Below are 15,707 nucleotides of genomic sequence, written 5' to 3' on the forward strand. Positions count from 1 at the left end.
TCTTATCCTTGTTTAAAAAACACAAACACAAATGACCCCAAAAAACAGTAAAAGCCTGTTTTTCTGTTATTTTATGAATTAAATGTAACAAATTCCAACTACATTTTTTCAAACTGTCATTTGGTCTCAAAAATGCACCTCTTTTTTTTGAGTGATGAAAGAAAGAACATGACAAGTGAGGGACAACAAATTTGCAAATTTAAACAATACAAACAGTGGAAACAAGACAAAAACAAGCAGGAACTCATAACGTTGTGATGCCTAAATTTGAGGGTGTGAAGGGCTATATTTTTGTGTGTGTAGATGTGTAAATATGTGAGAGTGTGTCTATGTGTGTGTGTGTGAAGTCATTTGTTTTGGGGGAACATAAAAGAATAGTGAAGGTATGGGATGTCGGGTTAAGCTGGAATTGTTATATGAATACATTAGTAAATGATAAAGAATAAAAGAAGAGAAAGGAGGGGAAAAAAAGAGGAACAGATCAACAGGGCAACAAGGGAAAAAACATAGTAATAATAGTAATAAAATAATAATTAAATAATAATAATAATTATTAACAAATAATAATAATGGGGAGCAGGTGGCCTGGTGGTTGAGGGCGCTCTCCATGTATGCAGCCCAGGTTCGGATCCGGCCTGGGGCCCTTTGCCGTGTGTCTCGCCCCCGCTCTTAACCCTGTTTCTGACTCTATCCACTGTCCTCCTCTGTCTAGTAGGGGCACAAAAATAAACCTTTAAAATAATAATAATAATAATAATAGTAATAATGCCTTGCATTAGGATTTCATTATTACTATTATAATTCAACGTTCCATGTCCATTCTTTGGTTTCCACCCCCCCAGTCCCTCCCCCCGCCCACTCCTGCAACACAGCACGGGCCGTCTTCTCTCACCCACAACACGCTTGTCTAATTCCGCTCGCATCGCACACAGATTCTGACAATCCATGTTTAATATTCAGAACAACAGACAATGCATTTAATTCAAAGAATGGCAACATTAATGTGTTCACTTAAGCACCACCTTGACAAAATTTTCTCCCTGAATGAAGGAGAAGACTAGAAAACAACAACAGTCGCATCCTCATCATGCATAACAGTGCCACACATGCATTAAAAAGAAGCTGGGAGTCTAAGACTGTTTCGCTTCCTGGTTATGACTTAGTAATAGCAAAGCCAAAGTTACTGAGGTTATTTACACATCATTTATTTCAAAGTCATACACAGGTGAAATCATGTCCTGATCAGTCATGAGCCTGGTGTACATTAGTTTCTGTCCGTGAGTTATATATACACATGTGGACAAAATTGTTGGTACCCCTCTGTTAATGAAAGAAAAACCCACAATGGTCACAGAAATAACTTGAATCTGACAAAAGTGATAATAAATAAAAATTCAATGACAATTAACCAATGAAAATCAGACATTGCTTTTGAATTGTGGTTCAACAGAAATATTTTAAAAAACAAACTCTGGAAACAGGCCTGGACAAAAATGATGGAACCCTTAACTTAATAGTTTGTTGCACAACCTTTTGAGGCAATCACTACAATCAAACGATTTCTGTAACTTTCAATGAGACTTCTGTACCTCTTAGCAGGTATTCTGGCCCACACCTCATGAGCAAACTGCTCCAGTTGTCTCAGGTTTGAAGGGTACCTTCTCCAGACGCCATGTTTCAGCTCCTTCCACAGATGTTCAATAGGATTTAGATCAGGGCTCATAGAAGGCCACTTCAGAATAGTCCAATGTTTTGCTCTTAGCCATTCTTGGATGTTCTTAGCTGTGTGTTTTGGGTCATTATCCTGTTGCAAGACCCATGACCTGCGACTGAGACCAAGCTCTCTGACACTGGGCTGCACATTTCTCTCTAGAATACCTTGAATGTCTTGAGATTTCATTGTACCCTGAACAGATTCAAGACACCCTGTGCCAGATGCAGCAAAGCAGCCCCAGAACAAAACAGAGCCTCCTCCATGTTTCACAGTAGGGACAGTGTCTGTGAACATAGAGCTGATGTGCTTTGCCAAAAAGTTCTAGTTTTGTCTCGTCTGTCCATAGGACATTCTCCCAGAAGCTTTGTGGCTTGTCAACATACAGTTTGGCAAATTCCAGTCTGGCTTTTCTATGGTTTGTTTTCAACAGTGGTGTCCTCCTTGGTCGTCTCCCATGAAGTCCACTTTGGCTCAAACAACGACGGATGGTACGATCTGACACTGATGTACCTTGACCTTGGAGTTCACCTTTAATGTCTTTGGAGGTTGTTCTGGGCTCTTTTGTTACCATTCGTATTATCCGTTTCTTCGATTTGTCATCAGTTTTCCTCCTGCGGCCACGTCCAGGGATGTCGGCTACAGTCCTTAAATTCCTGAATAATATGTGCAACTGTAGTCACAGCAACATCAAGCTGCTTGGAGATGGTCTTATAGCCTTTACCTTCAACATGCTTGTCTATAATTTTCTTTCTAATCTCCTGAGACAACTCTCTCCTTCACTTCCTCTGGTCCATGTTTAGTGTGGTACACACCATGTCACCAAACAGTACAGTGACTACTTGTCACCCTTTAAATAGGCCGACTGACTGATTACGAGTTTGTAGACACCTGTGATGCTAATTAGAGGACACACCTTGGTTGAACATGTTCCTTTGGTCACATTATTTTCAATCTTTTCTAGGGGTACCACCATTTTTGTCCAGGCCTGTTTCCAGAGTTTGTTTTTTTAAAATATTTCTGTTGAACCACATTTCAAAAGCAATGTCTGATTTTCATTGGTTAATTGTCATTGAATTTTTATTATTACTTTTGTCTGATTCAAGTTATTTCTGTGACCACTGTGGATTTTTCTTTCATTAACAGAGGGGTACCAACAATTTTGTCCACATGTGTATATATATTTGGGCTGTCAAATTTAACATGTTAATATCCCATTAACTCAAATTACTTTAACGCTGCTAATTTTTCTGTTGTATGATTAATGCATGCGTGTTCTGTGTGACCCTCGACCCATCCTGTAGTTTGCCAGGTCAGGAAGCGGCGCTGTGATGCAGTGCAAGTGAGCAGAAATGGATAAAGGACAGAGACTTCTGAATGGCAGGGTCAGCTTTCAGATCATGCCAGATAAAACTCAAGTTATTTTCTCCCACTGTCGACATGAACTGAGTTACCAGGAGTTTGTAGAGTCTTAAATAGCCCGTACCACTCACTGGCCAAGCACACCGCAAATGCAGAGAGCCGTCCCCTTAGCCATGCTGTACAACGGGGACACTCAGACAACTCTGCAAGCAGGGGTGGACTCGCTATCTGGCATACTGGGCATTTCCAGGTGGGCCGACTCACTGTAGGGCCAGCACGATTTATTCATTTATTTATATCTGCTATGAACCAGTACTACAGCTGCACCACCCCTCTAGATTGACTGTTGACTGGTCCGATCATGTCTCCTTGAAGTCTGTTTACCCCCTCTCCCATCCCCACGCAGCTCCTGCTTGAGAGTGAAAGCATTAGGAGAAAACAAAACTTACTAAAACAATTGGCTGGAACTGTGAATAAACGCCAAATTTTGAAAAACTGTCAATCAAGAAGCTGCAGAGTGTCAAAGATTTTGCAGTCCCTATAGGAGATGGTCTGATGCATGGTGAATATACAGCTACATCATGAGGAGGAGGAGGAGGAGGAGGAGGAGACAGAGCCAAACAGGCTGGTGTGTGACAGGAGCAGAGGTGAGCACTGTAGAAAATCATAATATAAGATAAAAAGCATTATTAGACTGTGGGTCCCCTTTATTTATGAAGAAAAAAATGTTTGAGATTAAATCTGTAGCTCTTCTATGATCTGAAGAATGAAAGGATGGTTACACCTTAAATGTTCTCCACTGAGACTTCTTTTACTTTGTGTGTTCATGAAAAGCAGCTTCAATTGTGTGTTTATTGACATCATTCCAGTAAATCTACTGGACTGATGACAGTAATTTTTTACTGTCAGCATTTAATTTACATTTGGGCATTTTTTAGTTTGAAAATAAAAGGATGATAAATAATAGCAAACATTGTTAAATAATTACTTGGTTCTTCTCTTGAGTAGGGCAGATGTGTCCATCTTACTCACCTCTGACCACATCAGAACAGTGAAACACCATTAGATGTGTCTGTGCCTTACTGCTGAGCTCTCAGTGGAGACTTGACTTCTCCCAGTAATCTGTAGTTTAATTCTCTAACTATATTTAGTTTCTCCTTCTCTATCGTCCTATTGTGAGTCCTCTTGGTGTAAAGGGATGATTGTGAGCCTTTATTTCCCTCATGTGAGGCTGAAATTCTCTGCTTTAGCGTGAAGAATCAGGGATGATCTTTAAGTGATTTAAACTTCACTGACCATGCTCTTTATGTCCATGTGTGATGATGAGATCTGCTGTTCTGTGTTCAGCTGCTGAGAACAATAAAGGAGTTAACTTCTAGAAGTCTGAAGTTAGACACTACATTGTGGTATTATTCAGTAATCTTACATTAAGGTCAATATCTCTCGGTTGTCCTTGTTGGGCTTGAGTTTACCATGTTATGCTCTCAGCATATTTTTGGAGCGTTCAGTATCTTTGAGCTTAGACTAGAGTATTTTCTGGACATTATCTGTCATTGTTTTGGGTTGTTGACATGAACAAACATTTGCATAAAGAAAGTATTTTTGTCCACTCATGTTGATAAGGGTATTGAAATCTTGAGAAATACTCCTGTAAGGTACATTTAAAACAGACAAAAAAGTGTGATTAATTTGTGATTAATCTCGAGTTAACTATGAAATTTGTGAGATTAATTGTGATTAAAAATCTTAATCTATTGACAGCCCTATTTAAAACATAATGTCCTGTCGGCAGAAAACAGGGAACCTGACATGCCGGATTTTACATGTGGCCTGGAGTGCTGCATGCCCTCTCTCTCTCCCTGGCTCTCTGGTCTCCCTCCTCCCTCTACCTGTGTGGCTGCAGCACATCTGAGTGCTGTTAGCACTCAGGATGGAGGAGGGGAGTATTTAGAGTGGCAGGGCAGAGGAGCATGCAGAGCAGAGCCAGACACAGAGCCACACACACTCCTTGACAAACACGTGAGGAGGTTTGTTTGATTGCTGAACCTTCTCTTTTTGTTGATTATCATTTTATTCGGTTTTTCTAAGCGTTTCTTTTCCCCCCAAGCATGTTAAGATTGCTGGGTTTTTGTTTTCTTGTTGTTTTCTTTTCCTGGTTAAATAGTTAGTTGATTTTTGGTTTGGTAGGTTTAGTTAGGGGTGGTGACTGGTCCAATGGCCCACTGTGTGGTTAGCCACGTTCACCACCCCTCTTTTGTTCTTTTTGGCTGGCGCCTACAGCCCTTTCTATTTTATTGATTTTTTTATTATCATTGATTAATTTTTGTGTTAAATAAAGTTTGGATCATTTATTTTGAAACTCAAAATCGTTTGTCTGTGTCTTTTTGTATATGTTGCTGGTGGCTTTTTGGTCCAGCCTTATTTCTTATTTATCCAAGAGGCCATAACACCAGATCAACTAAATATATTTTACAACCATCTGGGAATGCTGGTGGTTAGAAAGTTCAGCTCTGTTTCCACCTCCTGTTGGCTGCAGTGGGTGCAGAGTCTTTCATCTTACGCAATCCAGCTTTGTCTGTGGCGTCCTCTCTTAATGCCAAGGTTGTGCTTAATGAGTCTGTGCATAGTCTAACATTTCCTCAGCTGTGGATCAGTCACAGTGCTGAAGTATCCTGCAATTGCATATTCTCTATTAAGAGACAAAGGGCCTCCTGGTTTGCTTAGTTTTTTGCTTGATTCTTGCAAATGAGGAAGTAGTCCCTCTGAAGGTCAGGGTTTTGTCAGAAAGTGTGGCAAACTCACTTTCTTTAAGCCGAATATAAGATTCAAATTCTCTCTTTTGTATTTTGATGAGCTCTGCTCTGCATGAGTTATTTGGTATTTTCCGTTGCAAAAGGAGGATGGTTTACAGAGTTCTACATGCAGTCTCAATGTGATGACTATCCATCTATTTTCTATACCACTTATCCTGTTTGGGGTCGCGGAGGGGCTGAAGCCTATCCCAGCTGTCATTGGGTGAGAGGCGGGGTACACCCTGGATTGGTCGCTGGTCAATTGCAGGGCTGATATATAGAGACAGACAACTAGGAATGCTCACATTCACACCTACAGCTAATTTAGAGTCAACAATTAACCTAACAAGCATGTTTTTGGTGGTGGAAGGAAGCCGGAGTACCCGGAGAGAACCCACACATGCACGGGGAGAACTCAGCACAGAAAGGCTCTGACCAGGAAGCGAACCAGGGACCTTCTTGCTGTGAGGCAACAGCGCTAACGCCTGCGCCACTGCTTCCAAGTTTTATCTCTCCCACCGTTTCACATTAAACACTACCTGGTCCAGTAAACATCTGTCGACCTCAGAATGTCGCAATAACCTTATCCCAGAACAGAGAGTCAAAGGCTGTATGAGGACAGTCTACCATTATACAAGTATAATAGTGTAATACACTTACATGCAAAACACAATATACCTACACAGTCTATAACATAACCAAGATTACTTCATATTCTGCACTTTTAATGAATGTGTTAAGGTCTTACAATTCCAAACTGCCAGAGAACCGGCTGGTGCAAGAAAAGGGTCAAGTTAGTCATGTCTTCTCAGGGCCCCTAGTAGCCCGGGGCCACAGGCGATTGCCTACTTTGCCTTATGGTAAAGTCCACCTCTGGTCCTTATTGAGAGTTTATTAGTACTTTATTCTAAAAGACCATAATCTATGGCTAGTAGGCATGTAGTAAGAGTTTATCCATGATAACCTCCTTATTACTGCATATCAATAGCCAATAAGAAGGGAGAAGTGCAGCCCCCTGATGACTATAAAACTATTAATCATAAGTCCAAGCATTTATTGTGCCTTTATCATTGTTTTCTACCTACACTCATCTCTGGTACTGTGTCATTACTTATCAGAAGCCTCAGATGACCTACATGAGATGCAAGTTTATTACTCATCTCTTCTCTAACTAGAGTTCCTTCTTTTTCTGAACGCCGACACATTGACCTTGCGTAATTAGTGCGGCTGTGATCAAGAGTAGTAGGACCTTATCTAAGTCGGAGAATCGGTTTTTGGAACTCAGTCCAGTGAAGGTTTTGGACCTGTTGCTCTTTTACTGCCAGCTGAGCCGTTTAATGTTTGTTTGTTCTTTTGGTTAAACAAAGTGCAACACTGTGATTCCCTTGACCTAAATATTATTTCAGGACTGTTATTCAATCAGCAGATTTTCAGCAAGGGAGGAGATCAATAGTTTTTGACCTGGGTAACATCATGGTAAGAAAAAAAAAAAGGCATGATTTTGAGTAGGGATGTGACAAGACGCTTATCTCACGAGACGAGACAAGACGAGATTTGTACCTGCAAGACACAAGACAAGACAAGATTTTACACTTTTTATTATTTTGAAAAAAATGTATGAGTGGAAAATATGTCCTTTATATGACTGAAAGTCATTATTGCAAAGCATTCAGGTCTATTCAGGAATGTTTAAACTCCTCTTGTACTGAATAGGCTATCAATGCTTACACACAGGTTGTCTTGTCTAACTCTGACTCAAACTGTACATCTGAATGCTCTTCAAATCAAGCCTTTCATTTTAATAGTCTACTACATCCTTATTTTACTACACTATAGACTTATTGCTACCATTATAATACTAAAGATAAAAGCACTTGGATTATTTTGAAAGTAACTTAAAAACCATTTACAACAGACTGAGATATAAAGAGATACATCAGTAAAATCAAACTATTTCTCATCCTCTTTCAGTACATGCATATTTAAAACACTCAAAAGAAATATTTCTGTCAATAACGGGGTTGTTTGTTTTTACAGTAACAAAGAAAAAGCTTATTTTATCGTTTTGTGGTCTGTTTCTCTAATATGAGCTTTGACAATGTTGGACACGACACAAAGATGAGGTTGTGTGTGCGTTGGTGAGCGAGTGTGTGTCTCTCCTCTGTCTGCTGTCAGAAAACAGAGCGTGTTTAACTGGGGCTAACACCTCGATTTTTGGAGCTAACAGTGGACTATGGCGCTCAAACAGAGTTTGTTTTACTAAGTTTACCACTGCAGTTTACAACCGTCTGCTGCACTACACATGTTAAGCTTCTGACTGATGATAGCACAGCCAACAGCTGATGGATGAGTGACTGACAGATGGTTAGATGAGAAGGAGATATGAGGAAGCAGTGACTGAATCAAAGTTACAAAGTCACAGATACTGGCACTATGAGTGAGTCTGCGCGCATACACGAACTCACGGAGACTGCTCAGGTCTCCAGCAGCAACATTTAATCATTTCACACCGTTATGACGAACGTATTATGCATTTGTGGATCATGCACGGCCCGGAGTAGCACACACGAGGGGGAGAGTAGTGCTCTGAATCGGTCACTGATCAGCTCTGTTTCTTCATTAGCTGGAAAACCAACAATTATAAAGTGTCCCGTGCATCTTTGTGATCTTTCATAACTTCCAGTTAGGTATGTTTTCTGTCAGGAGAGCTGCTGCTCCTGGTGTCGGCAATAATGATCACGCAAGATGATTTTCACCTTGACGAGATAGCTCATAACGTTTTGGTCTCGCAAGATCTCATGGCACGAGATCTCATCACACCCCTAATTTTGAGTTATCTGAATTTTTGTTTTAAACTTTTGTCTTTATAACTTTATTTTTAATGGAGACACTTTAAGGCTCACTCTAGCTACAATAAGGAGCCACATGTAGTAACTGGACCAAACAACAATCAATACTGTCCTTGACAGCCTCAGGCCAATGATTGACTAATGATTGAGAAATCCTGCATGTTTCCTGACATGCTAAAACCTATTAAAAGGGAACTTCTGTTAGATCTTTGACTATAAGCTGCTGACGAAAGGAGCATCACCATGGATCTGTACAAAGCAGCTCTTCTTCTGGGAGCTCTGATCTGCACTGGTAAGACATGATGACATCTGTTTCATTAAAATTCAACATTTCTACTTATTTGCTTTGAAATTTTAAAAATAATCGACTGACAATAATTTGCTTCACAGCAAAAGTATGCTATCATGACACACCTATCAAAGCTGTTCAAACAGTTTTACGTTTCTAAACCTTGCAACAATAGTAAAAAAATGTGTGTTTGGTAGATTCAGTGGTCGACTTTTAATTTTTGAAATCTTCCAGTGCTTTCATCCATTTATCAATCTTCTTCCACTTATCTGGGGTCAGACTGTGGTGATAGCAGGTTGAGCTCAGCTCCCTCTTCACCACAACAGTCCGGCACAACGCCCACAGTCATGCTGGTGCTGTCAATCTCATGCTCCCTTTAACCCTCACTTGTGAACAAGACCCCCAAGTACTCTTGGAGCTCAGAATTGAAGGATTTGAAGTCACAAAACCTGAACCCAGTTGGGAGCTAGAACAAAGCTTATACATGCAGGGAATTATATTTTTCTCTATACGGAATAAAACATTTACTTTGTTGTTTGTCTGATGTCAGTAAATGGAGTTGAAGTGGTTGGCTACACCAAAACTGAAGGAGCATGGATCCTCTCACAGAAAGGACACTTCACTGTCAACACTGCAGCTGAGTGTGCAGCAAAATGTGACTCTGAAATAACGTTCACCTGCAGGTAAGTTTGGGCTCTGAATTAAGGTTTTGCATTTGCAATTATGAAACTATTTAAATTCTACATATGTGACTCAGACTTTTCCAACTAAACTCAACCTGCTGTGTTCACAGATCTTTCATGTATACTGAAAATGATCGCGAGTGTTGGACATCAGCCGCCAACTCTACAGTAGAGACAGTCCTTTCCAGAGAAGGCACAGTGCTGTATGAAAAATATGGCAAGTCCTTGTGCCTTTTCATTTTGTTATTTTAGCAGCCAAAATCTATCATTTTGTGCTTTCATCTTCAAATATTAATTTTCATACAAACTGAGAGGTCTCTGTTATTTTTTTGTTTTGTTGTTAAACTTTTATGGAATTCTGTTCATATTTAGCCTATGATGCAATATCAGTCATAATTTGACTGCAAACACAGTGACGAGAATGACGCAATTTAAATACATCCAAAGTGTCTTTATGGTGTTAACAGGACAGTGAGGAGAAAATATCCTACCTTTATTCGGTGCTTTTTTGTGCGAGGAGGGAACTCATCACTACAGGAGATGCGCAAAAACATCTTCTCCACCAAGACAAGCTTTCAGTGTGGCTCTCTGCTCTGGTTTTAACTACATTCCTACATCCGGGCTAACAGCTACTGCAGGCCCTGGATATACCAGACAAGCCCTACTTATGATCACAAAGCCATGCCGAAACAGACTGAATGAAGAGTGAAAAAAATCTTTTCTGTCACGGAAAGCTCTCAGAGTTGCACTCTGTCCTTGTTTTAATAAAGATATGTCATTGAATTCAGGCAAAACTGCCACCTTGGCTAAGTCAAGGCTAATGACTCCACTAGCAGGCCTTGTGTACAACCATGCGCAACAACTAACTCCTTTCACTATCACATACTCATGCCGAAGCAGGTCGGCAGAAGAGTGAATACATCATTTTCTGTCACTCAAAGTGTTCAGTGTTGTTCTCTGTACTTGTTTTAATAAGTGGAATAAATAAATGTGACTGTAGGTGCAGGGGATCAAAGCCAGAAAAACTTCCTTTGAGAGACATCCAACTCTACCTACCAGCCAGGATTACCCTTTATTCTTTTACAGAGGACTGTTTGGAGTGCATTGGTGAGAACTACAGAGGACGAGTCTCCACAACAGAGAATGGCTACACTTGCCAACGCTGGGATTCTCAGACACCCCATGAGCATAACTACACATCCCGCACGTGAGACCACCAATCACAAATCATTTTATCAAACAGTATTTAACAATCATCCAATAAAAATTCCCTCATATAAAACACAGGTGAATTAACTCAGCTTTCTCTTTGCATGCTCTTTAGTCATCCAGGGAAGAATCTAGTGAAGAACTACTGTAGAAACCCAAGCAGTAGCCCCCGGCCCTGGTGTTACACCACCAACCCCAACAAAAAATGGGATTACTGCTCTATACCACGATGCTGTAAGTCTATTAACAAATTTTCTACCAAAATATTCTTTCATGTCTCACCAATTTCACGACAGCACAAAATATGCACATTTACCCTTTATTCCAAGGTCTTCTTCACTTGTTTGTTCTCTGAGATCATAAACCAGGGTCCGACATTAACGGTTGCCTGAATGCCCGCACAACTTCAAAAAGCTGATGGGCAAGCAAAACTTGTAAAGACTTGCCTGATCGGGCAAGCACGACTCTGAGCTTTTCTATTCATTAATTTCATCATTTTCCTCTCTCGTTTCTGTTACTACAGAGCCCCCAAGTAGCCAGATGCAGTGTGTTGCTGCCTCCATTGGCTGAACGTGTCTGCTGACGTGCAGACAGCTGCTCAGAGTCTAACTCAGAGATACTCAACCCGCTGCCCTCGAGCCGCATGTGACTCTTTAGTGACCAGTTGTGGCTCTTTTAAAGCTTACTTGAAAAAAAAAAAAAAAACCCTTAACTAAAACCTTTATGAAGGTAAACACTGTCATCAGTAAAGATTCATGGTAGGTCACATCAATAAATCTGTTATCCACACAAAGCAGACAGGCTTTAACTTCCACATTTAAACGTCTATTATTTGAAATCTGTATATTTTTACCGTCTGATGCACTCGACGGAGGAGTGTGTGTAAGAGAAGAGAGGAGAGGAAGTCCGTGGGTGTTGCGCCTCTTAAGTTTGCTCATTCAGTGAGGTCTGCTGTCTTGTGTTCAAACTGAAGCTTCCCATTGCCTCGTTTTAACTTTTTCTCCAGCCACATCCTGCCGATGCTCTCTCACACCCACATCTTATTACAATTATGCTGATGCGTGTCATTTATGAGCATAACACACAGGGATCACACATGGAAATAACGTAGTATCTGGTGAAAGTTGTCCAAACGCGGGTGTTTTATTTTATCTTTAACGCACTAATGATCATAGATATTATCAAAAGAGCAGAAATATAAAACCAAAGCTCCAAAATGAGGCAGGGTGAAACGTTGTGTCTGGAACACTGCAGGTGTGAGGAAGGGCTGGTTTCAGTCATTTGGAGGCCCAGGGCAAAGACCACTATGAGGCCCCTCCCCCTTTAACTAAAGATTAATAATGAGTGGAAAAAAATTAGAAAGCATCTCTTTTATGTTAATAAAGCCACAGAGCTCCAGTAAATGCCCCAGTGTGAGATATAAATACTCAAATAGCCAACCATAATTCATCATTTTCTTTGAAATGCATCTCAGAGCTCAAACTAAGCACATTCAAATATCTTAAAAAAAACTTTAGGCCAGGTGAATCTTTCATAACACTGGTGTCGGGCCAAAGACTGGTATCTTCGAAATGATCACTTTTTAGGGAATGAAAAAAAAAATTATCTTTTGACATATATTATTGCTTTAAAATTAGTTAAAACCATTGACAGATGTAAAGGGTGACCAACACCACTAAACTGATGAAAATCATGAAAAATTGAGATACATTGTTTTAGCCTGATGTCAGTGATAAATAAAATTAAAAAATAAAATACAAATCATTGACATATTGTTTCATCTGACACTATGCAGACCCTTCTGTTCCATTAACCTCATAATTATCCACCAGTTCACTGTTTTATTTCATTTCAACTACAAATTAACCAAGCTATTATCTACCTTACATTCTCAGTTTGAATTGTGGCTCTTGCTAAAGTTTTTTTTTTTTTTTTTTAATATTTCTGAGTTTGTATTATTACCTTGTATCAGTATGGTAAAGATGAAATTCCTGAGTTTGAATTTCTTCAGAAAACAACCTGGTGCAGCTTTCACATTGCACTGATCTGTACAAAGTTAAATATAATTTTCAGTGGGCTAACACATAGCCAATAATGCAGAAGTGTTATGGATTGCTTTCCACAGTTGACAGGCAATGGATTTTAGGTCTAAGTATGTTGTGAACAAAATGTATGCACTTGACAGCCAGAAAAAAGTACCTCCTGGACAGGGCAAGTGGGAATTTAGATGGGGCAAGTAGATTTGAGAAGCACTTGCCCTAAAGGGCAAGTAGGCAAAAACCTTAGCGTCGGACCCTGTAAACCCATCAATCTCATCTTCTTTGCTCAGTAACTGCACCTCCACCCATTCGCCCGGAGCTCACCTGTATAACAGGTAAAGGTCAAGCATACCGAGGCCGAATATCTTTGACAAAGTCTGGAAAAACATGCCAGAGATGGTCCACTCAGACGCCACACCAACACGATCGTACACCAGAAAACTACCAATGCAAGTAAGAACCACTGGAACGGAAAAATGTTGTTCTCCCTATGAAAGAGACCAAGTTATTGTTATTTGACCAATTGTTATTTGACTTATAAGTTACATTAAAGACTTCAAAAGAAACTAAAACATTTATCATAGTTCCAAGCAGGTGGCATTTCTCATCTGTTTGTACTCACACTCATCTCTGGTACTGTGTCATTTTTTATCAGAGGCCTAGAAAGAAACTACTGTCGTAACCCGGACAATTCTGACAAGCCTTGGTGTTACACCACTGACCCTGACTCTCAATGGGAGTACTGCAATATACCAATCTGTGGAGCTGCACAAGGTATGACACTGAACATTTAGGATGATGATAACATCTGCAGTGATGTTGTTCTTCATCGTCACTCATGGTATACCTCCTGTACAATTAGCATACTTTGTTTCAAGAAGGACTCTAACTGTTTTATGGAAGAAAAAAAAAAGAAATCTGTGAAAATATTCTTGATCTCTTAAGAACTGAGCCTTTGATAACCCAGATGCATGTTTTTTTTTTTTGCATGCTCAAACAACATAGAAATAGCATTATCCTAGAACACACAATGACATATTGTCAAAATGTACAGAAATGCATGAATGAACAATTACTTGGTATGTGTATATGCTTTTTCTTTTACAGAGGACTGTTTTGAGTGCACTGGTGAGAACTACAGAGGACAAGTCACCACAACAGAGAATGGCTACACTTGCCAACGTTGGGATTCTCAGACGCCACATGAGCATAGTCGTACACCAGAAAACTACCCCTGCAAGTAAGAACCAGTGGAACAGAAAAATGTTGTTCTCCCTATGAAAGAGACCAAGTTATTGTTATTTGACTTTTAAGTAACATTAAAGGTGCAGTGTGTAATATTTAACAAAAATCCCTGCAAACAAAAGAAAAATCAGTGATTGATATCTTGGAGACTTCAAAAGAAAGCTAAAAAATTGATCATAATTCCAAGCAGGTGGCATTTCTCATCTGATTTTAATCACACTCATCTCTGGTACTGTGTCACTTCTTATCAGAGGCCTGGAAAGAAACTACTGTCGTAATCCAGATGGTGAGTTGAAGCCCTGGTGTTACACCACTGACCCTGACTCTCGATGGGAGTACTGCAATATACCAAGCTGTTGACCCAGACCAGGTATGACACTGATCATTGTTGATAATGGTGAGAACATTTACAGTGATGTTGTTCTCGTCATCATCATTCATGGCTCTCATATACAATCAGCTTGCTTGGTTTAAAGTAAGACTAGTTGTGGTATGTTTAAAAAACAGCAGTTTATGTAAGCATTTTGATCTCCAGATAATTGAGCCTCCAGCACCCCAGATTATCCTTTTTGTGACCAATCTGACTTGGTTGGTTGGAACCACAGTAAGCCAGTACTAAGGCTGTGGATTTGCAAGAATCTGGCAATATGATACGTATGGTGATACAGGGGTACCGATATATACACTGGAGATCAAAATTAGAGAACAATTTGTGAACACTTGATTTATTCCGAAATAACGTAATCTTCATTGCTCAACATTTGAAGGATTTTTTGTTGTGGCAATACCATGATACTGGAACACTGTTTTTAAACAGAGAAAGGAACTTCAACAAAAAAATAATTATTTTGTAGCAAGAGAAGTTGTCTGTGCTAAATCTGTGATTTCAAGAATATTACATCTTTAGAAAGCCACAAACTCATTCAAGTCCACCAAGAAGGCCGGTCGTCCACAAAAGACAACTAAAAGAAAGGACAGAATAATATGGAGAACCTCGATGGACAATTGGTTTAACACTGCAGCTGGAATTGCTCGCCAATTCATCACTGAACAGGGACTCTGTCTCATCATACAGTGTCTTGGCGTTTAAGAACATTTGGACTGAAAGCCCACTCAGTAGTGACCAAACCTCTCATTAGCAGAAAGAATCAAACAGCTAGACTAACCTTTGCTGAGGAACATGTTGTGTGGACAGAAGAAAACTGGTCCAAAGTTTACTTCAGTGATGAAAGCAAGTTTAATTTATTTAGATCCAATGGAAAACATTCTGTAAATCGTCAAACTGGGGAAAGACTGAACCCAAAGTGAATAAAGAAGTCAGTGAAAAGTTGAAGAGGAAGTGTCATGGTTTGGGGAATGTTTTCTGCAGCAGGAGTTTGGCCTCTTGTACAGCTACATGGCCGAGTGAATGCAAATGCTTATCAGAACCTTCTTTGACAACATATGATTCCTTCCCTGCGTTCATCACCTAATCAGACAGTAATTTTCATGCAGGACAATGCCCAATGTCAACCAGCAAAATGTGTAA

General features: G+C 39.9%; 1 protein-coding gene across 1 annotated transcript in view; it reads left to right on the forward strand.

The window, feature by feature from the left end:
• The first annotated feature begins 8,909 nt into the window (after nt 1-8,909).
• The window catches only part of LOC121521162 (apolipoprotein(a)-like), a 33,140-nt gene continuing 26,342 nt past the window's right edge, over nt 8,910-15,707 (forward strand). Inside the window, 9 exon segments of the mRNA XM_041804916.1 lie at nt 8,910-9,006; nt 9,554-9,686; nt 9,797-9,903; nt 10,773-10,893; nt 11,011-11,129; nt 13,225-13,387; nt 13,590-13,708; nt 14,042-14,174; nt 14,431-14,465. Of these exon segments, the coding sequence (XP_041660850.1) occupies nt 8,958-9,006; nt 9,554-9,686; nt 9,797-9,903; nt 10,773-10,893; nt 11,011-11,129; nt 13,225-13,387; nt 13,590-13,708; nt 14,042-14,174; nt 14,431-14,465 (979 nt within the window). The 5' untranslated portion in view covers nt 8,910-8,957.

This window comes from Cheilinus undulatus, linkage group 14 (assembly GCF_018320785.1).
Source record: "Cheilinus undulatus linkage group 14, ASM1832078v1, whole genome shotgun sequence".
Classification (NCBI taxonomy): domain Eukaryota; kingdom Metazoa; phylum Chordata; class Actinopteri; order Labriformes; family Labridae; genus Cheilinus; species Cheilinus undulatus.